The sequence below is a fragment of the Rhinichthys klamathensis genome, unplaced genomic scaffold (assembly GCF_029890125.1).
Source record: "Rhinichthys klamathensis goyatoka isolate OS25496 unplaced genomic scaffold, OSU_Roscu_1.1 h1tg000241l_1, whole genome shotgun sequence".
NCBI classification, from domain to species: domain Eukaryota; kingdom Metazoa; phylum Chordata; class Actinopteri; order Cypriniformes; family Leuciscidae; genus Rhinichthys; species Rhinichthys klamathensis.
Genome location: NW_026606763.1, coordinates 318,856 through 340,321, shown reverse-complemented (window position 1 = coordinate 340,321; position 21,466 = coordinate 318,856). Strand labels below are relative to the sequence as shown.

General features: G+C 34.7%; 1 protein-coding gene and 1 long non-coding RNA gene across 5 annotated transcripts; one reads left to right on the top strand and one right to left on the bottom strand.

The window, feature by feature from the left end:
• Positions 1-664: 664 nt before the first annotated feature.
• Positions 665-20,387, bottom strand: glsa (glutaminase a). 4 transcript variants are annotated; one of them, XM_056265858.1, is made up of 18 exons: positions 20,142-20,387; positions 10,724-10,820; positions 10,418-10,536; positions 9,497-9,626; positions 9,327-9,406; positions 9,005-9,168; positions 8,536-8,594; positions 6,725-6,757; positions 6,568-6,626; positions 6,117-6,183; positions 5,984-6,034; positions 5,636-5,812; positions 5,393-5,524; positions 5,206-5,298; positions 2,432-2,493; positions 2,225-2,301; positions 2,033-2,096; positions 665-934 (listed from the first exon to the last, which is right to left on the bottom strand). In XM_056265858.1, exons 1-18 carry the CDS (start codon positions 20,297-20,299, stop codon positions 781-783), a joined length of 1,776 nt encoding a protein of 591 aa, XP_056121833.1. In that variant the 5' UTR covers positions 20,300-20,387; the 3' UTR covers positions 665-780. The 4 variants fall into 4 exon arrangements, with proteins under 4 accessions (XP_056121833.1, XP_056121834.1, XP_056121836.1 ...); XM_056265859.1 differs by having other exon boundaries at positions 10,724-10,814; XM_056265860.1 differs by lacking the exons at positions 665-934; positions 2,033-2,096; positions 2,225-2,301; positions 2,432-2,493 and adding an exon at positions 4,149-4,390.
• Positions 2,893-3,157, top strand: LOC130100405 (uncharacterized). Its single transcript, XR_008808862.1, has 2 exons — positions 2,893-2,995; positions 3,098-3,157. It is a non-coding gene; the product is annotated as an uncharacterized LOC130100405 (long non-coding RNA).
• Positions 20,388-21,466: the final 1,079 nt, after the last annotated feature.

The following is a 21,466-nucleotide window of genomic DNA, read 5'->3' as shown; positions in this document are numbered from 1 at the left end:
TGTTAAATTATACATTGATAGCATCAAATATGTTGAAGAAATAAATACATTTTTATGATGCCTAATTTAATGTTAACAAATTGTAAAACTGATAAAACGTACTTGGAAAGAACTTACCTTAAGTGTTACTGTAATTGCATTTGCAAAAATATTTGAAAAGACAAATAAATAGATATAATAATAAATAAAAAAAGTGCAGTTATTTTTGACATTCAAAGAACAGTGTCATATTTGGAACATATTCACAAAATGATACACAATAAAAAGGCATAAAGAACTACTACTGTTGATTTATAACCAAGTTAAGACTAAAGTAGAGGATAAAGAAAAAGTAAAAATATAAAATAAATCAAAATGACATCACACCCAATGCTACCCTCTCCAGTTAAGCTGCCGTTTCTTACGATATCTATCTTATCTATTTGACATCTATGAAGATTCTCAAATTGTAAATGAATGTTCATATACACTGTTTATATATACTTGTTTTGAGTATATGAAATTATATTGTATGTTTACATGGATATACATCTAAATAAGACCTTTATGACGCTACATTCCTACATTTACCGTACGAGTGTACGATAAAACAAAATTACCATGTTAACGGAGGTTACACACACACACACACACACACACACACACACACACAACAGAGTAAAAGGGGCCAAACACTTTTTCCCCCCCACATTTGTAAGTTTTCTTCTTAAATAAATGCGTACCTCAGACACACAGACTCAACGGGAAAAATCTGAAGTGTTTTAACTCAACACATCATCTCTACAGCAGGCCGTCCAGGTTCTTCTCGGCGGTCTCTTTTTCGCTGTCGGCGGTGCTCTCCTTGGGGCTGTAGGTGTTGTGATAGTCCTTCAGAATTGTTACGACATCATGATGGCCAAAATGAATGGCCTCGTCCATGGGAGTGTTGCCCCACCTGTACAGAGATCAAACCCCAAATTTGGTTACCGTCAAGTCATTTTGATTGAAACAAAACAGCTAATATGGAAGTTGAATGGGCGAATGTACAGCACACACATTAAAAATAAACAGTTCATGACATTAAATTAAACTTCATAGATCAACAAATAAAACATTTTACTCGATTTATGTCATTTAAAAAACAAGATTTCGCTTTTAAACCCTCCAGTGCGCTTGCTCTGTAAATTTCCATTGTAAATGGCTTATTGTAAACATTGAAATAAAGCAGTATGAAATTTGGTAACACTCAGTAAGTTTCTAACAATCTATATTTATTAATTAACATAAAAAATAAAAGGTTAATTATTAGTTTATACCGAATTAACAAACTTAACTAAATGTTAACAAATTGTAAAACTTATTTTAATAAAACTTACTATATATATTTTTTTGCTGTAAGTTAATTTGAAAAAGATAAAGAATTAATATATTCACCACAACCACTGAGATAGTGTGTTAAAAATAAAAGTAGTGTCCAAAATATTTTACTTGCCACCAGAAAGTGTTCCATCTGTAATTTCTATAAATATTAATATTATTGCTAATAAATTAAGTTAGTTTAAGCACAAGGAATTGACACAAATGTTCAATTCATTAACATTGTTAGTTTATGATCTACCTAATCTATATTTATTATCATTAACCTAGATCAATCAAATATGTGCAAATGGTTAATTATTAGTTTATAACTAATGTTAATAACTTGAAAACAAAAGTAACATCCAAAATATCATGTTTTACCACCACCCACACAATCTTTTTTTGTTTTACTGAAGAAAGTGTTCCAGTGAATTCTATAAATAATATTATTGCTAGTAAATTCATGGTTATTGTTAAGCATAATAAATTGACACATAAATGCATTGAAATACAGTGGTATGAAATACAACCTTGTAGAGCAAACTTGAGAGCATACTATAAAATTGCATTTGTTTTGCAACGGACTTTTGTGACATACCTTTCACATTTTGGCGGTTTAAGTGGTAACGTTAAAGTTACGTAGGTTATGTAACAAAACGCAAAGATCTACGCTAGTAGTTTTTGAGATTCGTACCTGTCCTTGGGCACCGGGTTCACCTTACAGGCTTCTAGAAGAAAACGCACAACCTCAGCGTGACCTGAAAGCCACAGATTATACATTAGCATGATTTCCACACAGCGCGGAGAGAAAATAAGGTCAGTGACAGGAAACAAACAGCAAAAACAGGATATCGATACATTCAATAGATGAGTTGACTGACTCTACCTTCAGCGGCAGCTACATGAAGAGCCGTTCTCGAGTCGTAATCTCTCTGCTCCATATCCATCGACGAGAGAGCAAACCTACGCAAAAAAAAAAAAAAAACACCCATGAAGTAGGCATAAAACCAAAATAATTGAGTACGAAACTACGAAAATTCTGTACAGTAAATGCAAAAAAAAAAAAAAAACGATGGCGGTGCGGTAACGTTACCTCCTCAGAGCGGACACGTCCCCTGTGTAGGCCGCGAACAGCAGGTTGATAACGGACTTGACCTGGAAGAAAACAGACGAGTCGTTTTTGATAAATCAACGACATCAGGACATCAACGCGACAAATCGTAAAAATACCCCATACAAGACTTGACCTGGAAGGGTCGAATTTGCAAAAACAAAACTACAGTTTAACGAAACTAACAGTTGCATTGTTTTCAAAAAAGCAATAAAGAAAAACTACACACTAAGTAAAACAAAATTTGTTTTGATCACTCGTTTATTAAAACAGTAAACCACAATGACAAAATAAATAAAAAATAAGTCTAGCTTGTTTAAAGAAGATAATCTTATTGGCACAAACAAATGGTTTTTAAATAGTTGTGCATATCAGTTCACATTCATATCGCAGAACCATTCCATAATGTCAATGTTAAAACTGAAACAAATCATGTGCAGACATAAAAATCCCATCCAACGGTTCAATAACAGAGCAAATGAAATGCCAGTCTCTTGAAATTCAGCAATACATTCTTAAAAATAAAATATTAAAACAAAACATCAAGTTCAAGTAGTCAGTTTAAATAGTAGACAGTTTGTTAAATGGAAATTAACCTGATTCAGTAAGCACATTTGTAAGCGCATTCCTGGATTTTAAGAGGCACAGTTTCTGAAATGATTCCCTAAACTGACAAAGTAATGACAAACTTTTCTGGTATCAATAAACCGTTACAGTAAATATTTAATTCAAGTGAGAACTGGGTTACAGATGATTTGAATACAGGATGACATCAAGATAAACTTGCATTGTGAAGCCACTAGTCACACAATCTTTCCTGCCTGATCATAGTCGACTAGTTCCGCTCTAGTTAGCGTTGATCACTTGTTTGGTTTTGAAACACAGTTTGGTTTGTAATTCTACAATGCTTTCCATTTATAAGTTACAAATAACACAAATTTTTGTATGTGTGTGCAAACAATCAAAATTAAACATTGTGGCTGCTGGATTGAACCCAGAGAACAGGAGGATTAAAGTAACACTTTAACAGTCTCAGATTTTACCAACACATTCACCAAACTTTTAGACATTACATAAAAAAACGGGTGAATGAAAAACAATAATGTAATAAATGTACAGATAAAAAAATAAAATTGTAAATGTAAAGAACAATTCTTTTTGAAGGTCTTTGTGGTTACATATCATATATATATAATTATTTTTTAAACTTTTTTTGTCATTTTTGTGCCTCTAGCAGCAACAAACAGAATTGCGCAACTGCTTGCTATCAAACCAGTTTCCTGAACACTCAAGAAGTCCAACCAAAACTCAATGCTGCCGTTTAGGGCAGGTTCAGGAAGTCAATGTACAAATGGTTTACTTCTAAATTAAGATCTCTCTTCACATTAAACTAGGATAGGAGAAAGTATTTTAGCTAGCAGTGGGGGAAAACAGTAAATATATGAATGAAGATACAATCAACAAATGCATCACAATATTATTGTATTGTTACCCAGATACTGATATTGTATTGTTTGGTCCTTGCTGATACCCCAAAATGTAACAAAATAATTGCACATTGGGTTTAAAGGTATTTGGCATGTTCAATAGTGTGCATTTCAAGCAAAAACCAACAAATCCTCGGCAAAACTAAAAACCAAACAAAATCAAACAGAACAAAACAAAAATGAATCAAACAAAACAAAAATAAAAACAAGACAGACAACCTCTCTAATCCCAAAGATTTATAAACTCAAGAAAATGAATGGATGACAAAACGAGGAAGAGTGGTCGCTGTTGTCTCTTCTAGTTTCTTTCCGCCACGCTTTCCATCCTATAGACTACAGAGGTGGAAGTGTCCTCGTCCGTCTCGGAAGGACAGACTTTTTTCCACACTTTGTCAGTGAGCGCTAGTTCCTTCTGAAGGCTCGTATAGTCCAGTGGTTCGAGATTCTGCTGCTGCTGCTGCGGTTCAACCAATACGGACATGCATAGATTATCAGATTAGATTATTTCATCATGGAATTTCCTGCTTGGATTAGTATGAATGGGAGAGAAAGAAGAAAACACGGAAACGGTGGAAACTTAAGCAAGCCAGCCGATCAGAACGGCACTGAGGTGTTATTTTCTAGTATAGATATGTATAATTATCATATTATATTATATATTAGCAGGTGTATGCAATTTAGCTTCCTCAAGTCACATGGATGTTAGTGGCAGTTTAAAGCAGAGAGTACGCTGGTCCTCCAGAAGAGGGCAGACATTGAAGAAAGAAATACGCAATTGCCAAGAGAAGTGAAATGTTTGATAATACAGGTTAAGATTGCTGGACAGTTTGTCAGCACGCATACATGTTTGCAATGTATGCATGTAATCATAACATACATACATAAGCACACACTCACACTATGTCAACGTTACAGGATCATTTGCTTTAGTTGCATCTAGAGGTGGGATATACAGTGTATATATATATATATATATATATATATATATATACACACACACACTATATAGTTAATCCAGATAATACTTAATTACATCAAATTAATTAACTCAATCTGATGATTGGTAGCAGCAAAGCAAGCACTAGTAGGAAAGCTTAATACATATTAAGGTTCACATACCTATTTTTATCTAATAAGCTCTTTCTCATTGTCGGTATGAATTTAATTCAATATTTGTTTTGTACAACAATATTCAACTAATAATGCCAGGTTATTGCCCACCCCTAGTTGCATGTTGTTTGTGGTTGAAAGGTTGAATCTGTCACTCACCCGTTGTTCTCCGCCCTCTCTGCGTGGATCCAGTTTCTTGGCAAAGTGGCGCAAATTATCATAATTGTGGAAATTGAAGAGCTGGACCAGATCCTACCAAAGGAAAGAACAAAAGATTTAAATGCAGTGAAAGAGCAAGAAATCGACCGATTCTTCTCAGTTAGCTGAGATGATGTAGATTTAGTACCGTGCAAAACTGGATTCCTCGCACACTGTTGCCCAATTTGTCAAGAGGAGGAGACCAACACATGATGCCCATCACATTGGGCACTACCAGCAGGATGCCTCCGGCAACACCTGATTTAGCCGGGAGACCAACCTACAGCACAACACACAACTTTAATTTGACCTAGATTGTGAATGCGCTTGTTTTTCGTTGAAACTACAACCGTTAGACATTTTCCCAGGTGCGTTTACGTGCGAAACTCACATGGAAAGCGAACTGTCCGGAGAAGTCGTACATGCCGCAAGAGTGCATGAGACTCAGAGTGTCTCGTACGGCCTCGGGGTTCAGCACACGCTCGCCCGTGATTGGACAGAAGCCGCCATTCGCCAGGGTAGCTGCCATCACACTGGCACTTTCGCAGGTTACCTCAATGGAGCACAGCTCAATAAACAAAACAAAAACATGTTTAATTATAGGTTTTCTGATATTTAAATCTAAAGGGGTCCTTTTATGCTTTTTTACATTTTCAACTTTTTTTAGTGTGGATCCTCTATATCAGCAATTAGTTTCTGAACTGTGAGTGAAAATGGTTGTTTAACTTATTATACTAACCTGGAAGTAAAGGTCCAGGATGGAAATCATGTCTGTACCCTCCGGGAAACACTGCAAGTATGAAGAATAAAAATGTATGTTTTTAGACGATTTTCAATGATCTCTAAATACTGTAAAATGTTTAAACACGTACCTTCTTCTCCTTCAAGTAGTAACCAATGGCAAAATTTCTGTCACCTGACAATCGCTCTGATTGAAACCTGCCAAGAAAAAGAAAGAATGTTTAGGAATTGTGTTTTAAGTAGGAAAGTCCGAAGAAAAGGTAGTACCGGTAAGTTTATACTAAAATAATAACTTTCTTTACATTTGATATCAATGTTGTGTTAAAAAGTGTTTGTGTCACTACTGTATATCAATAATTGATTGCTAGTTCTGAATTTTAAATTTCTGAATGTTAAATTGAATTTATGCTGCCGTTTAGATATTTAAAAATCTATTCTTCAGTTTGATTCACTTGTTTATTTTATTACTGACTGACTACTTGATAATTTAACTGTTTATTTAACTGAGAAAGTACTTTAAGTAGTATCAACATTTGTGTTGAACAGTGAAATTTCATTGTTATTAGTATCTGGAACACTTACGTAGCATTGCTGAAACCAACATACTCATTTCCGGCCAACTTCTTCATAAAGTTCATCACCTACAACAAAACAATGCATTAAACATAGCAGCTCTCATCATGATTAACAATAAAAATCAACAAAAAATAAATAAACAATTATATTGTATTATACTTACATAATCAAACTTCTCAGCGTTGCCTCCACCTTGCTGTAAATTTAAAATAAACTGATGAATGTGTTGTATAATTGAAGTATTTTGTATAGTTACAAACTTTTGAAAGCATAGGCATTCAATTAAAGGAAACATTATTAAACTACCACATTATTTAGACATCCACATTGACACAGATGTTCTATAAATTAGATTGACAATTGTAGTAAATTAATTTTTCTACAGCATTTCAAATTATGAGGATTCTGGCTCACTATATTCGAGTAACATCACTCAAAGAAATGAAGGAAAACTGTTCAAGTAAGTATTACTATTGTTGTGGAATCACAAATGTAAGTTGTTAAAGGGGGTTTGGAAAAATCTGACAAAACTAAAAGATTAAAAGAACAATTTCAACACTAAATTGTTAAGTAATTTTTGTTGTCTGTAAGTTTGTTTTAATAGAGTTCTAAACAAACTGTAGTGAGACATTGTGCGTCTCATGCAATGCATTTATTTGAGGCTCTAAAATAAGTAAACTTTTTTTTCCACATTGAAGAAATGTTTATTTACAAAGAAAAAGTACTGTTTTAAACACTTGAATTTGTAAGTTGGGAAGTAACTAAAAATTAAAAAATAAAATAAAAATAAAGCTTGATTCCTTTTCCCACAGTAATTAAACAGAATCACATATGATTTTCATTCAAAGCAATGAATTTGTCAGACTTGTGCTAATGTAGCTTAGCATTAGCTTAGTTTGAAATTTGTTCAATGAGGAAAAACAAATAAATGAAAGGGAAATTACCAACGTCATTGACCTGTTGGAGGGTCAATATTTCCCACAGTTCCTAATGCTGTAAAATACGCAACAACAATAAAACCACAAAAAAGCCTTCACACAGACATCACACATTACCACCCCGACAGGCCTGAGGAAGATGCGCATCATGCAGTGTATTTACCTTAAACACCACAAATCTTCATCACAAATTTGTAAATTACAAAAAAAGTTATGTTGTTATAAATATCTACTTAAACATTTTAGTTTGTAGCATTGTTTATCATTGTTTTAACGTATATACATACAGTTGTAATCAAAATTATTCTAACATGCAGTCAAAAGTTCAGATATTTCATGGGTTCTAGCTTAAGCACACCTGGTGCAACTATTGAAGCCCTTGATTAGTTGCATCAGGTGTGCTTGAGACAACACCTGTTTTGCAGATTTGTGCTGTTGTGAGGCACTCTATTCAGGGGGTTGAATAATTTTGAGACTGCAGAAGTCAATAAAAGGGGCATTTTCATTTGAATTTGGGGAAACCACCTGAAACATTTGTGTTTAGCTATTTCAATTACTTCTGTTTGATTTGTTCATTGCAAACGGCTGAAAGTCTGTATATTTTGCCAATAAACCTGATTTGCAATGGGGGTTGAATAATTTTGATTACAACTAGTGTTTGAAACACTTTTTTTGGCCTATTTAAATTACTCTTGCATCTGTTTGCTCTTTTCCCTCTATCTTTCCCCATCCCACTTCCGTTTCCCTCTCTTCAATATAATCCTTTCAGCATGATTATTCATAACCTTAATCTGATGAGAGAGGGAAAGTAATCAGATTAAATCCATTCGTTCCTCTGATTCGTTCTCACGTCAAACATCCACAAACGCATCAAGCTAAATATTTGGCAAGGCAAATTCAGGCTATCAATTTAAGAAAAATAAAAAAGGAATTCTGCTGAACTTAACACATTGTGCAGGAACTACAGCTAATGGCAGTTTTGGACCCCCATTTTTATCAAAACAGAAGAAGAATGTGGAGAAAGAATGACATTTACCTTGAGAAGGGAAGTGCAAACTATAGCGCCAGCGTTTACCATGGGATTGTGAGGTTTATCTGGAAAAATAGATGAATGAATCAATAAATAAAGCCTATTTTGGTACAATTCTCTATTATTCTTATTTCTATAATTTTTAGTTTTATAAGTATATAATTGTTTTATTTTTAATGATTTATAAATGTAATACATTACAACAAATAATAAAGTATGAACAAATACTTTTTTTTTTTTTTTTTTTTTTTTTTTTTTACAGTAATGAGAACTTTTTACTTTATGGTAATGAGAATTATAGGGAACAATGTGCTTAATTGTCTTGAAAATAATGCGATAACACAATTTTTTTAATTTAAGTGTTTAATTTCTTTCTTTTGATTTTGGAATTAAATAGAACAAGACCATTCATTTAGTTCTATCTATTTCCTCATGCAAAATAAGTTTCAGAAACATTTATCATAGAAATCCTTACCATCTTCGTCAAGGAAGAGTTTGTTGAAACGAAGGCCGCTGGGTTCCTTCCCTATAAAGCGGTGGACGTATTCGGTGCCGTGATCGTGAACCGCAATTGCGTATTTTAACGGTTTCACACACGACTGCAGACAAAATGGAACTTTCGTGTCACCCGCAGTGTATCTGTAACATACAACAAGTCCGGTTTGGAATTACGACAGGCCATAAATGTTTGATCAATCACATTTTTTATCTAAATGTTTATCTACACCAGAAAATATTAACAAAAATACAGCAAAATCGAAACAATGTAGCTATTTTACTAAAGACAGAAAGCTCACCGTTGGCCATCTACAGTGCAGAGGGAAACGGCCCAGAGATTAGGACTGAATTTCGCTAGCTGAGGAATGTAATCTGCCACCTACACAAAAAAGTGGCAAAACAGAATGTAAAAATATTTGTAAACAAATAGCATCAGAAATTCACACTGTGTGTTATCTTCTAAGCGTACCTGGCCACCCGACATTGATTTAGCACCCTCGTAAATTTGATCGATGTGAGAGGTGAACGACTGAAAGTCGGGAATGACAAACTTTTTTCGGAAAGCCTGTGTTAGCAACACAATGTTGCTTTGCACACACCTGTAGGAAGAGAAAAGTGAAGATCGGGATTTATCTTTATCATTAGTACGTTCCTGCAAATCAGGGTTATTATCATTAACTAGGCCTAAAGCTAAAACTATTAAAAACATTTCTGTTAATTGAAATAAAGCTGAAAAAAATATATATATTAGTTGATTTTTCAACTAATATTTTTAAAACTTAAACCTAACAAAAATGAGAAATTTTTCCTTAACAATGAAATGAAATAATTAATTGGAAATTAATAAATGAATACTAAAATGACTATAGTTTTAGTTAATACTAAAGTTTTTGTGGAAAACTTAAAACAGAAGTTACTTAGTAATTGTTCTGCAAACAGTTCTGGAAACATAGAAATTATGAAGTAGTTTCAAATATTTCAATTTCTAATAATTATTTAATAGAAATAGAAATTTCTAATAGAAATATTTTAGAATATTTCTAAATATTCTAGCATTCCCATGCAATATAAAAGGCCCGAACTTGTAATATAAAGAGCTGTATGATGTTATGTTCAAATCTTAGGCATTTCTTTTTTTTAGCTATACTGAATAATTCATATACTGCAGGACTATCAAAAGGGCCTTTAAAAAATGTCCTAGGAAAATTGCTGACCTATGAAAACTGAAATCTGAATCTAACAGTGACAGTAACAACTGGACTTCAACAGACTAAAGAGATACTCAGAATTCATGCGAGAACTGGGATAAACACACTACAATATATTCTTATTTTCTCAACTAAAACTGTTAGTTTTAACCTTTAAACAAATACGGGTTTTGTATAATTACTTTTTGAAGAGATGTCGATCCAGAGCACCATCTGTAGTGGTCTTGAGGGTGACCTTTAACATCTCCATACACTCCCTAAGACGAGGGTCTCCAGTACGCAGACCTGTGGCCTTCAGTGCCTGAAAAACCACAACATTCACCCTAAATTTACAACAAATCTTGAGTTTCATTTGACCCGCAGTTTTATTGCAGAACATATCGAAGGATTCGTCATTCTAGACACAACTATTTGGAAACCAAGATATGTGCTAAAAGAGATATGGTAGCAATGGCTGTGCTTTGCTTGGCCAGCGGGTGTGTTTTTACCGTGGTAAATTTGTGAGCTGGAATTTTCTCCTGGCCCTCTGCAATGGTGTAAAACAGCAGATCTTCCAGGCTGGGCAAAATGCCTGCCTTCCTTCTCCTGTGACGTGAACAGATACACAAAGAATCCAGTAAGAAGACAGACAACAAAAATATAATAAATATATTCAACAAAAAGGGTTGATCAGCAGCAGGAGAGGTCGTACTGAGATTTCATGTTTTTAGTTTCAGAATTACTCTCAAAATGACAGGAAGTAGGTATTTTGAATAAAATAAAACCAATTGCATTAGTCAAATACCCACATCTTTGTAATTTGTAAAAAGGGCCAGGCCCAAAATATACTTGCTAACATAGTCTGCCACTAGGGGCACTGTAGCGGGTTTTAGCATAAACAGTCTTCTTCTATGGCAATTTTTTAAACTGTCAAGGCAGATCAACAGTTTTAGGAGAATCTTGCTATTTAGAACTAGTTACATTTATTAATAGTTAGCTGTAACACATACATGTATTTGCGTAAAGCATTTCTTTAAGAAGGATTTTTTTTTTTACCACTGACTGACATTTTGAGGTCATCTGAAAAAGGTTAGTCTGTTAGAAAAGGTAGTTGTGTAACATAATATGGATTTGCAGAGGTTTACTATGTTAAGCAGAAGCTTAGTAAAGCATTTGGGAATAAAACTTCCAAGGACCTCCTACAGTAGACTCAGAAGTTTCAACAATGGATTGTATTCTGGGAAAGCTACAGGATCCCATATAAGGCCTTGAAAAAGAAGCACTTTGGTTTATAAACCGACAACAAACCATCCCGAAATGAACTTAAGACACTAACTTCAGAACCGGTAAGTTGGTGGAAAAAATATTGTTCTTAAACCCAATTGAAAAATTGTTTAAACAATAGTGACCAATAGCGACTCAAGGCCTTTGTGATGTCATTTCGGGATGATACATGTGGTTCTAGAACACTGAACGGGAATGGGAAAAGCAAGCATAACATTTTGCAGGAGTGAGAAACAATTGGAAGAGAAAAATAAATGACATCATATAAAATAAACTTTAAAATGATACTTACACAAAAAAATGCAAAGTTCGCAGACCAACCAAAAGAGAGAGAAATAAAACAGAAATGAACGATACATTCAGACATAAAACACTGACTTAATAAATAAATAAATATACACCCACTAAAATATATATAATGTATAAAAAAATAAAAAAATGATGTATACATAAAATATACAAAACATTTTCCATAATGTTTACTCAAAGTATTGATAAATATTTTAAAAAAATATTATCCAATGTTGAGGCTGTCAATAGATTTTTGAAAACTGACACAGAACACAAAACAGACAAATATTGGTTGATTAATCGGCCTTGTCAATATTGGCCTTTAGTACAGCCTAATAGTCAAAACAATATCAGATGCAATTACTATGTGCCAAACACAACCCGTGCTCTGATGCGACATTAAACTAGGACACGTAACCTGACGAGAGCAGCCGCTCCTCCCGTCCCGTACACTGATGCTGAGTTAAGCCTTCACTTCCTAGCAAGTTCTCAGTTCTGATCCTCGCTAATGCACAGGCACCGTGCCAAACGGACTCTCTGGCGTCGCTATTTTTACACACAACCACACCGGAAATAATCCACTTGATGGCACAGCTCAATAAAACATTGTTTGTTTGTTTTTATGATGGTTATTTAACATGTAACAGTTATATGAGATAAGAAAAGTTGGTAACAAAACAGGTTTAGCATGAATAGCATCCAAATTGGATTAGCCCACTTCCGAAATGTATAAACTCTTTTCCAGTAAATTTTATACTTTAATATAAATCACTATTTTTCAAAACATAACTTTGACTTCTTGTAAAAGCTTTTAAAAGACTTTCCAGTAAACTACACTTTACTTAACCTCTTAACCCGCCGGCGGGCCCATTTGCCATTGCATGTTTAAAACAATAATATCTTAGTAAAAACCTAAAGTAATATTGCCAAACTATATATCATTTGAAAGCTTAAAATCTCTAGTTTTCATATTTGGTGGCTGTTATCTAAAATATATTACAGAGGAGCAGAAATTTATCAATTTGCAACAAGAATATTTCATATTCATTAGGAGTATTTAGGCCTTTATTTTGAAATAACAATAAACATGAAAAATCATGAAAGATTGGTAGAAACCTCAGTTTGTTTTCATGCCATGAGTTCAAAAGATAACACCAATTCCATTTTATGAGAAAAAAAGGTCTGAAAATGTTTTAAATATAAAGAAAAATGTATGGATTCTCGATTTGTAATGCGGCTGCGAGCTATAACGCTATAACGTAGTCTTTATGCATTTATTAGAGGTTTAATTCAAATCAAATACTGCCAAACCACCCATACTACTTCTGAATAGGATGTCTACTTCATAAATTGTATGAAAATTATGGAAATACATGGTTCAGATCACTCAAAACATATGAAAATGGAGGCGCCCTTATATGGGCAGTAATGGAGTCTGGTGTTCACCTAGTGAAAAAGTTGGGTACTGCGCCCGAATAAAATCTTACTGAAAGCTCATTTTTTGAGATATCAACCTATAATTTGGAATACAACTTGTTCAGATATTTGACTTTATTTTTCTTGCAGTTTTAGAGTAAAATATATTTTGTAATATATATATTTTATATAAAATATTAATCATTATATTTTTACATTACACAATTTCATAAACTCAAACTTATATAACTTTTTTTCTGTTTCATTTTTTACAATTTCTGGACTTCTACAATAATCTGGAAAATGTCTTCTTTAAAACAAGACCAGCCATAGGTCTATATTCCAAAGCATTCCTGAATTACAACCATTTAAGTTTCGATAGTGATTTTTATGTCTATGCAAAAAAAAGGGGGGTGCCAGTTAACAGGTTAAAACATAAAGCTAAAGCTATCGTTTTCGTCACAGTCTTGAAGCAGTAGGGATGCATGATATATCGGCAACCATATCGGTATCGGCCGATATATGTTCATTTTTAATGTTATCGTTATTTGGCTGATACATTAAAGCCGATAAATAATGGATTATATAATGGGCACTTGAGATGCGCACTGTTTGCCATGATAGTTTTGAATTGTTTGAAATATGAAACACTTCAAAAAGGAAAATACAGTTAAGTGCAACATGTGCAGCGCAAATCTGTCATATAGACAACATAAAATTATTATTACATTATAATTGTTTGCTTGGGACATGGCTTTTAATGGGGAGACTTTTGTTTTTGTGATCAGGCTCTCAAAAATTATATAAAAATTTGGATTTAGATTTATCGGACAATATATCTGTTATCGGCTTTGTTTCAAATATAAATAATTATTGGTATCGGCTAAAATTTTCATATTGCATTGTGGTGATACCATAGTATTGAATGAATACCATTCTCATGTACCATGGTATTTGCAGTGAATATTTCAATACGAATGTGTGTTTGTGTTGAAGCAAAATGTCAAAAAGACGTGTTTGTGAACACCTGGAAGTGGGATGATTCAGTAACAATATCTTCATTATCTTCTTACACCTCAACGAGAATCAGTCAAACAACCAGCAAAACAGCTGACACTCCCACAGAATCGCATGCTTAGAGATTCACTGCAACATATTTTGGCCTGCAGTGAATAAACACCAGAAAATGAACCAGCTGCCACTAACTGAAAAGTACCATAGTACTACCATGATTTTCTAATGTGATATTCCATAAAAAAGAACAGGGTTTATATAATTTGCTTGAGGATGCTCTGGCATAACCTGGCATGATTTCAATGCAGCAATGGCATGCAGAGATGCCATCAATGCCAGTGTCACACACACAGACACACACAGTCAGCTGGTGCCTTCATGTCAGATTAATCTCAAAGACGAGCGAGTCTACTGTGAGGTTATTCATTTGATACTCCCGTTAGTGTTCGCACTGCAGGATTTGCGTTAAATCCAACAAAAACAACTAAAAGTAAAATTAGCCATTATTTTAGTATTAACAATCTTTGTTGAGTATGAAAATTACATATACACAATATATTGGTCACTAGCTATATCTAACATAGGCATATTTTAAAATTATCGGTTGGAAACTGATATTAAGGCCACATCTAGAGTGTTAACTATAACAGTAATTATATTAGCGTCCACACCGACAGACTGAGAACATTCTGTTGATTATAAGCACGCTGCAGTTTTGTCGTCTGCCACTTTAAATGCTCTTTAAAGTCAGGTGGATTCTGATTGGCTGTCAAGGTTTTTATCGTTCATCCGCTGGAAAAATCATTCTGAAAGTGATTGTGTTGATATCACTGTTGTTATCGGTATAGTTGTGGTGTGGACCTCCATATTCTCACAGAATTAGAATGATTATTAAAAATGTATAGTTACAGTAATTGTTTCCGTTTTCTTCCTTGATGTGTGGATGAGCCTTTAGAAGCCAATATTTGTTTTTACTTTTTATGTAAGGCTGCAAAAGTACTAGACAGCTACATCATTTCTACTACAAAAAGTGCGGTCACATTTCTTTGACATTTTGCTGGCAAAAAAGCGAAACTCCTAATCTCACATTCTCCTGTTGAAATTACTGGATTTTGATGCACCTCTTATTTAAAATGTATGATTCAAAATTTGAAAAAAACTGGTGCTTGCCTGCTTGAAACTCACCTGTAAAATACTTGAAAAACTAGTTGAGGAACGACCACTCCTCGAGTGGATAAAGGACCTTGCTGAAAATGAACATTTGAACTCCCCCTCGTGCACTATTGAGACGAAGGTCTCACCTCCCTCATCCTAATCTACATTTCAAGAATCTATATGGTTTAATGTGAATAATTATCATCGAGTGTTATACATATTTAGTATCATTCGAAATGTCTAGAGAGTTTAGAGATATCTGGCACACAAAGGAACGTGTTCTCTAGTCTAGACAAATGGTCTCCTACCCCTAAAAGGTGTAACCTCTGAATGCAAATATCCATTGTTAGCACATGCTTCCATGTGAGAGAAATTTCTGTATGTCAGATCAGCCCGTGAATGCTGAGAGCCGCCGGGACTCTCAGCTTCATGTATTTCCTAATGTCGGGTTCGCATCTCTTCTCTTTATTCCAGAGCATTTGATGTTATTGTTTTGATTATATTTTGAATTGGTTATGAAATTGACATGATACATTTACCTGACATAATAAACTGTAAACATTTGATTTAATTCGAATCGACTTTTCAGTAAAGAGTTCAACAGAATAGTCAAACATTCGCTCACATTTAATGATGCACAGATTAAAACCTTTTCATTTATGGAGTCAGGTGAAATAACGAGAAAATACATATGATAAATGTATTTGATTTAATCAAAATTACTTTGCCATGAGGTTAGGCTATAACAAGCAGAGACCTTCCGTGCTGGTCGGATGCCGGATTTTGGGCCGATTTTACAATACTAAGCTATTCTGATTGTTTGCCAGGGTGTTGCTATTTGGTTGGTAGTGTTTTGGGGATTAAATGTAAAGATGGAATTTTATTTTTGCCCAGTTTTTTCGTGAAAAAATCATAACACTAATTATCTGCAATGAGAATATATGAAGAGGCCACATGTCTTGTTGTTGGAGACTCCCTCAGGACAGAGCACATGTGCCTCAGAAACCTGACACCACAAATTACAGTGCAGAGAAGAGCGATGCCCTGATAACATGATATTGAGAGACATTAAAAGAGTATTGGGTTCACCAATCAGCAGCGCTAAAAAAAAGAATGGGGGGGTGTCTTCTTATAATTCAGCATTTGTCTGAATGTGGTTACCATTGACAACCAGCTTATGCCATCCTCTATTGCTAAACTACGACATGAAAAATGACTGGATGTGTTCCAAATCCTGGTGTGCTGATTGCATAGGCAGCATTTTAGGCACCATGTGTGTGATCCTGACAAAAACACCAATCTTATGTGGAAATACAAATTCCAGAATGCATTGCAAACCATTCAACATGGTGCACGAGATATATATATATATATATATTGTTTTTAATACCTTGAGAAAGTATTAAAAAACAAATAGTTCAACCTAATTAAAAATTGCTAAGCTCTTAGCTTAGCAAGATGCTAACAAAACTCTAATCAAATCAATTACGAATTGTATATCTTTTTGCTATATACTTATTTGAGTATTATGCTGTAAGCTTAGCACCGTGCTATCAACAAACTCTACCCAAATCAAGTGCGAGTCACATCTCCTGTCAGCTATTTACTTATTTGAGTAGTATGCTTTTATCTTAACAACATGCTAACAACAAACTCTACTCAAATCAATTACGATTCATGTCTCCTGTGTGCTATTTACTTATTTCAGTATTATACTGTTAGCTTAGCAAAATGCGAACAACTCTGAAAACTATTTTTTTAATAGCAAATTGTATTTCCTGTGTGCTACTTGACAAATTGTTGCTGCCCATGTAGAGCTTTCAAAATTAATCATTAACTGTCTTAAAAGGCAGCAACCTACGAAGGTATAACAGATAGGGCAGCTCACAACATTTTGGAACATGCATTGCATACTGGCAAAAACTTCAACAATGACAACATTTCCTCAAAGAGAAACTTACAGATGTTGCAATAAGCTGAGACCTGACCTTCACAACTCCTTGACAGACAGATGGAGAGAAAGGTCAATCTGTCTCTCCAAGGACGAACACTCACTCATACAGAAAGAATGAAAGCACAAAGCAGTGCATACTAAGATTTAAGCATAAGCTACTCGGACACATCCAGTGCATACTGAAATGTCAGCTGAAGAGCAGTAGATTTAGAGGAAATATTTTTTGAGGAAACCCCGGAATCGACACTTTCTAGCTTTGAATGCCAGCGTTACGGGAAGAGGAAGTGGCTGATCTGGCCATACAGGAACTAACATTTAACTATTTAAAAAATAATATTAAACGATAACAAGAAGTCTGAAAAATTCCTGGAAGTAAACAGAGATTTTACTCAATTTTTTTTTACTTTTTCAAAGCTGTCATTGTTTTTTTTTAGAGTTGGACAAGGATTCTTGTGACAACAAAATATCAGTGATTAATCAGTCTACCATTCATTTTACTTACATTAAAATAATAAAGACAATAAAATTTCTAACCTAGAATAGTCAGTACAGGTTTATCAATTTGGCCTACTTATTTTTAACATTTAGGGCCCAAATATCTTAAATCACATTGAAAGAATCTAGAACCTTCTACACAACCGAATCATCCTGATTTGTACCAAAAAATTAATAGTTTTGGGGGGAAAAATGTTTAAAATGTATCAAAACCCTCCCTTAACCCTCTGGGGACCAGAGTGTTTTTGGGGCCCTTGGGATGTTTTGACATGCACTGACATTTGTGCTTTTTTCAGTTATTTATAAACATGTTAATGGCAAAGGTGTAAATTCACTCTATATAGCACAAACTTGGCATCCATGATATCTGAGCAACATGTATGTACATGTTTGTATTTTTAATAGAATAATGTTTATGCGTGGTTATTGAAAAAAATAAAAATAAAAGTTGCTGAAATAAGACCACAAAACACATATTGATTATTTCTTCACAAGACTTTTGAAAATTGTATCACATAGCCTAGAATATTTGCTCCAAAACTATGTGAGAATCATCCTGACTACTCATTCAGATAAGTCAATAAAGTCTTTTACATTTTTAATGACGTGTTTTGTTTGAGAAAGCTTTATGCAGGAGGCTTGATCTCTCATTAATATGTATGGCATTCCACACCTGAGAAAGACAAAGACCCTCCCATAATGGCCCTATTAGGTGCTATCAGGCCATATCATTACAGGAGCCTTGCACAAAGAATGAGGAGATTTAAAAAAGAATGGCTTTTAGATTGTTTGGATTTATATAAGGAAAATACAGGGTGCATACGTCTGGACACTTCTATCACACACCCTTCACCATATAGACATGGTTTTATTTCAGTTCAAAGTTAGAGTTGGAAACATCTTGAAAAGAAAATTGTCTTTCTCCATAAATGTCTTAGTTTGATCATACATATTTCAAAGTTGAGGATTCATTATTTTGATATAGCTTGAACAAACACTATAACATCTTAGTTGATTAGTTTATTGACAAAACATAGGCCTACTATATATTTAACATATGAGCAGAAACTCCTAAAAAAGCTTATTTGATGTCTATTTTAGAGTAAAAACTTTATCCAAAACGAGAAATGTTGTCTGTTATTTAGTCTGTAACAGTGCGTATCTGTGCGTTCATTCATTCATTCATTCATTCACACACACACACACACGATTCACATTTAACAGTATGCTATTTTTCCGTTTACAGACACTACGTTATTCTATATCGCGATTAGAACAAAGCACTTGCATAAAACACTTACTTCTCAGCTGAATCTGTTCATCCTCGCAGTGAAAATAAATCCAGTGGTAAGTGTCCCAGGATTGTTCCTCATATAGCCGCGCAAGACGACAGTAGATTAATCTGACTAAAAAATAATGTGTGTTTTCAGAGTTTATGGGCGTTAACGCGTCTCAATGTGTTGCTTCACATATTTGCGTTTGAATAGCGCGTGCTCTCCGTGGGCGTGTCACATTACCAGGGATAATCAGCTGAGAGAACGATAATGAGACGGGCTGACACGTCTCTCTTTTTATATAGATGACATAAACGGAGAATAATAATTTTAGTTTTGAATCGGATCATTTAAAAGTACAAACTCAAATGATTTAAAAGATATATTGCTTATGGCTGGGTGAATAGTTTTAGCTGAGTTGTGTTGAAGATTAGAGACGTGCTCCAGAAAAAAAGTTCACGGTGACCGAGAGGCAGAACGCACACCCTGTTTATTTTCTTTATTTTACAAAAGCACAATATTTTATTTCGATTGTATGTGGGCACATAAAAAAAGTAGACATTTAACAGATTATTTTCTCATATTTCTTAACTCTATATGAACAGAAATGATGGTAGTACTTTAAGTCTATTTTTCTGCTATGTGAAAAAAAACGAGCAAAACGCGCCCGCGCGTTTCTGGTCCCCAGAGGGTTAAAGCCCAACCTTTACGATTATTCACAGAGGCCCCTGAGAATTTGCCCCTCATCATTTATACAACCTCTTTCTCTCTGTGCACGCTGACCTACACATCTTGTACACCTAAAAAATCTAGAAGGTCTAAAGCTGTAAATATAGTAGAACAATCTTTCACATCCATCGTCGTGATCAAGGTCTGGGATTAATTTGTCGGGATGCTGGACCCCCATGAATGAATGGATGGAGGGATGGGTCAAATCCATTTTAAAAGTGAAACCAAAGCTGATATCTATTCTTCAATGACCCTGTAAAACCCCCACATGGGTGATTGAGGTTTTGAGCTGGTTTGTTTTTCAGCACTACTCACTTCTCGTTGCTCGCATCTGTCTGCGTGCACAGGGACCGTCTATATGAAGATGCGCATCCTCCGGCGGTTGCTGGATGATCCGAATTATTTTTCCAAATGAGCCTTAGATTGGGTTTGCAAAACTCCTTTAACGCCCACGAGAACCTAAACGGTAACATTTCAAAATCGACAGGCCAAGCAGAGTAATTTCCGACAACAGTACTAGTAATATTACAGTATTGTTTATGACAAATTATGAGAACATTCGTTATTTTAGATAGTCGTGCCGGTTTCTTCCCTCGTCTCCCCTGCTCGGTGTTTTCACGCGAGTGACGACGACAGAATCGAAATGATGCTCGCACTCCATTGGTCGCCGTCACGTCATGGCGAACGCTGATTGGCTCGGGCCTCCGTCAATCATCATTATGACGCCCATCCCTTCCCTGCGCCTGGTAAAGAGAGGCTGGCTGTGTGCGTCATGCGTCCTGCGTAGTGTGCAGTACACACAGCATACTGTATGTGAAAAAATAGTATGCCAAACAGTATGTAACCCCACGTCACGTTATCACTACTACAGCTATGAGCTCGGAAACACACACACAAATATTTATATGTGTGTATGACCTTCAAATGCTGGGAATTTTACCCATTATTTGTTTAATAGTTGGTCAGAGGCATTCTTACATTTGTGAGACAATATTATGCAAAATGACAGCGGTACTGCCCTGTGTGTTCAGAGCTTCTCAACGGATGACTGGCCTGCTATTATAAGGGCCAATGCAAACACAGTGAAAGTCTCAGCGAGGTCTCATACTGTAGGTTTAGACGGTTTAAACGTGAGATTGAGGAATTTGGCACTACAAATACGAGCTATTGTTCTGGATATCCTCAAATCCAACCTGCATAGTTGAATGTGGATTTGAAACCCTCATGAAAGCCTGCTTGGATCCAAAACGTCTGCTTTAATGTAGGCTACACCAGTCTAATCAGCTATCAAACTGATTCCTTACTAAAGTGTGTTTGTTTGCACCTCGTCTGTCAAAAGTGTATTAATGATCAATACTTGTTTTTTTCCCCCTCACAGCAAAGACAATAATATGTATAATGATGTATAATGGAACATTATACAAATATGCAATTAGATTAAATTACTGTGCACATATCATTACACACTCTTTTCATTTTACAAAAGCGTGGCAATACATTAGGCTTTTTTGCCACCTTGTGGGCAATTAAAAAAATTACCAGTCTTTTGTTTATACAGGTAATGGAGATCAATGATATAAACACTATACATAACAATTATGCAGGTTTCAATTTATATATATATATATATATATATATAT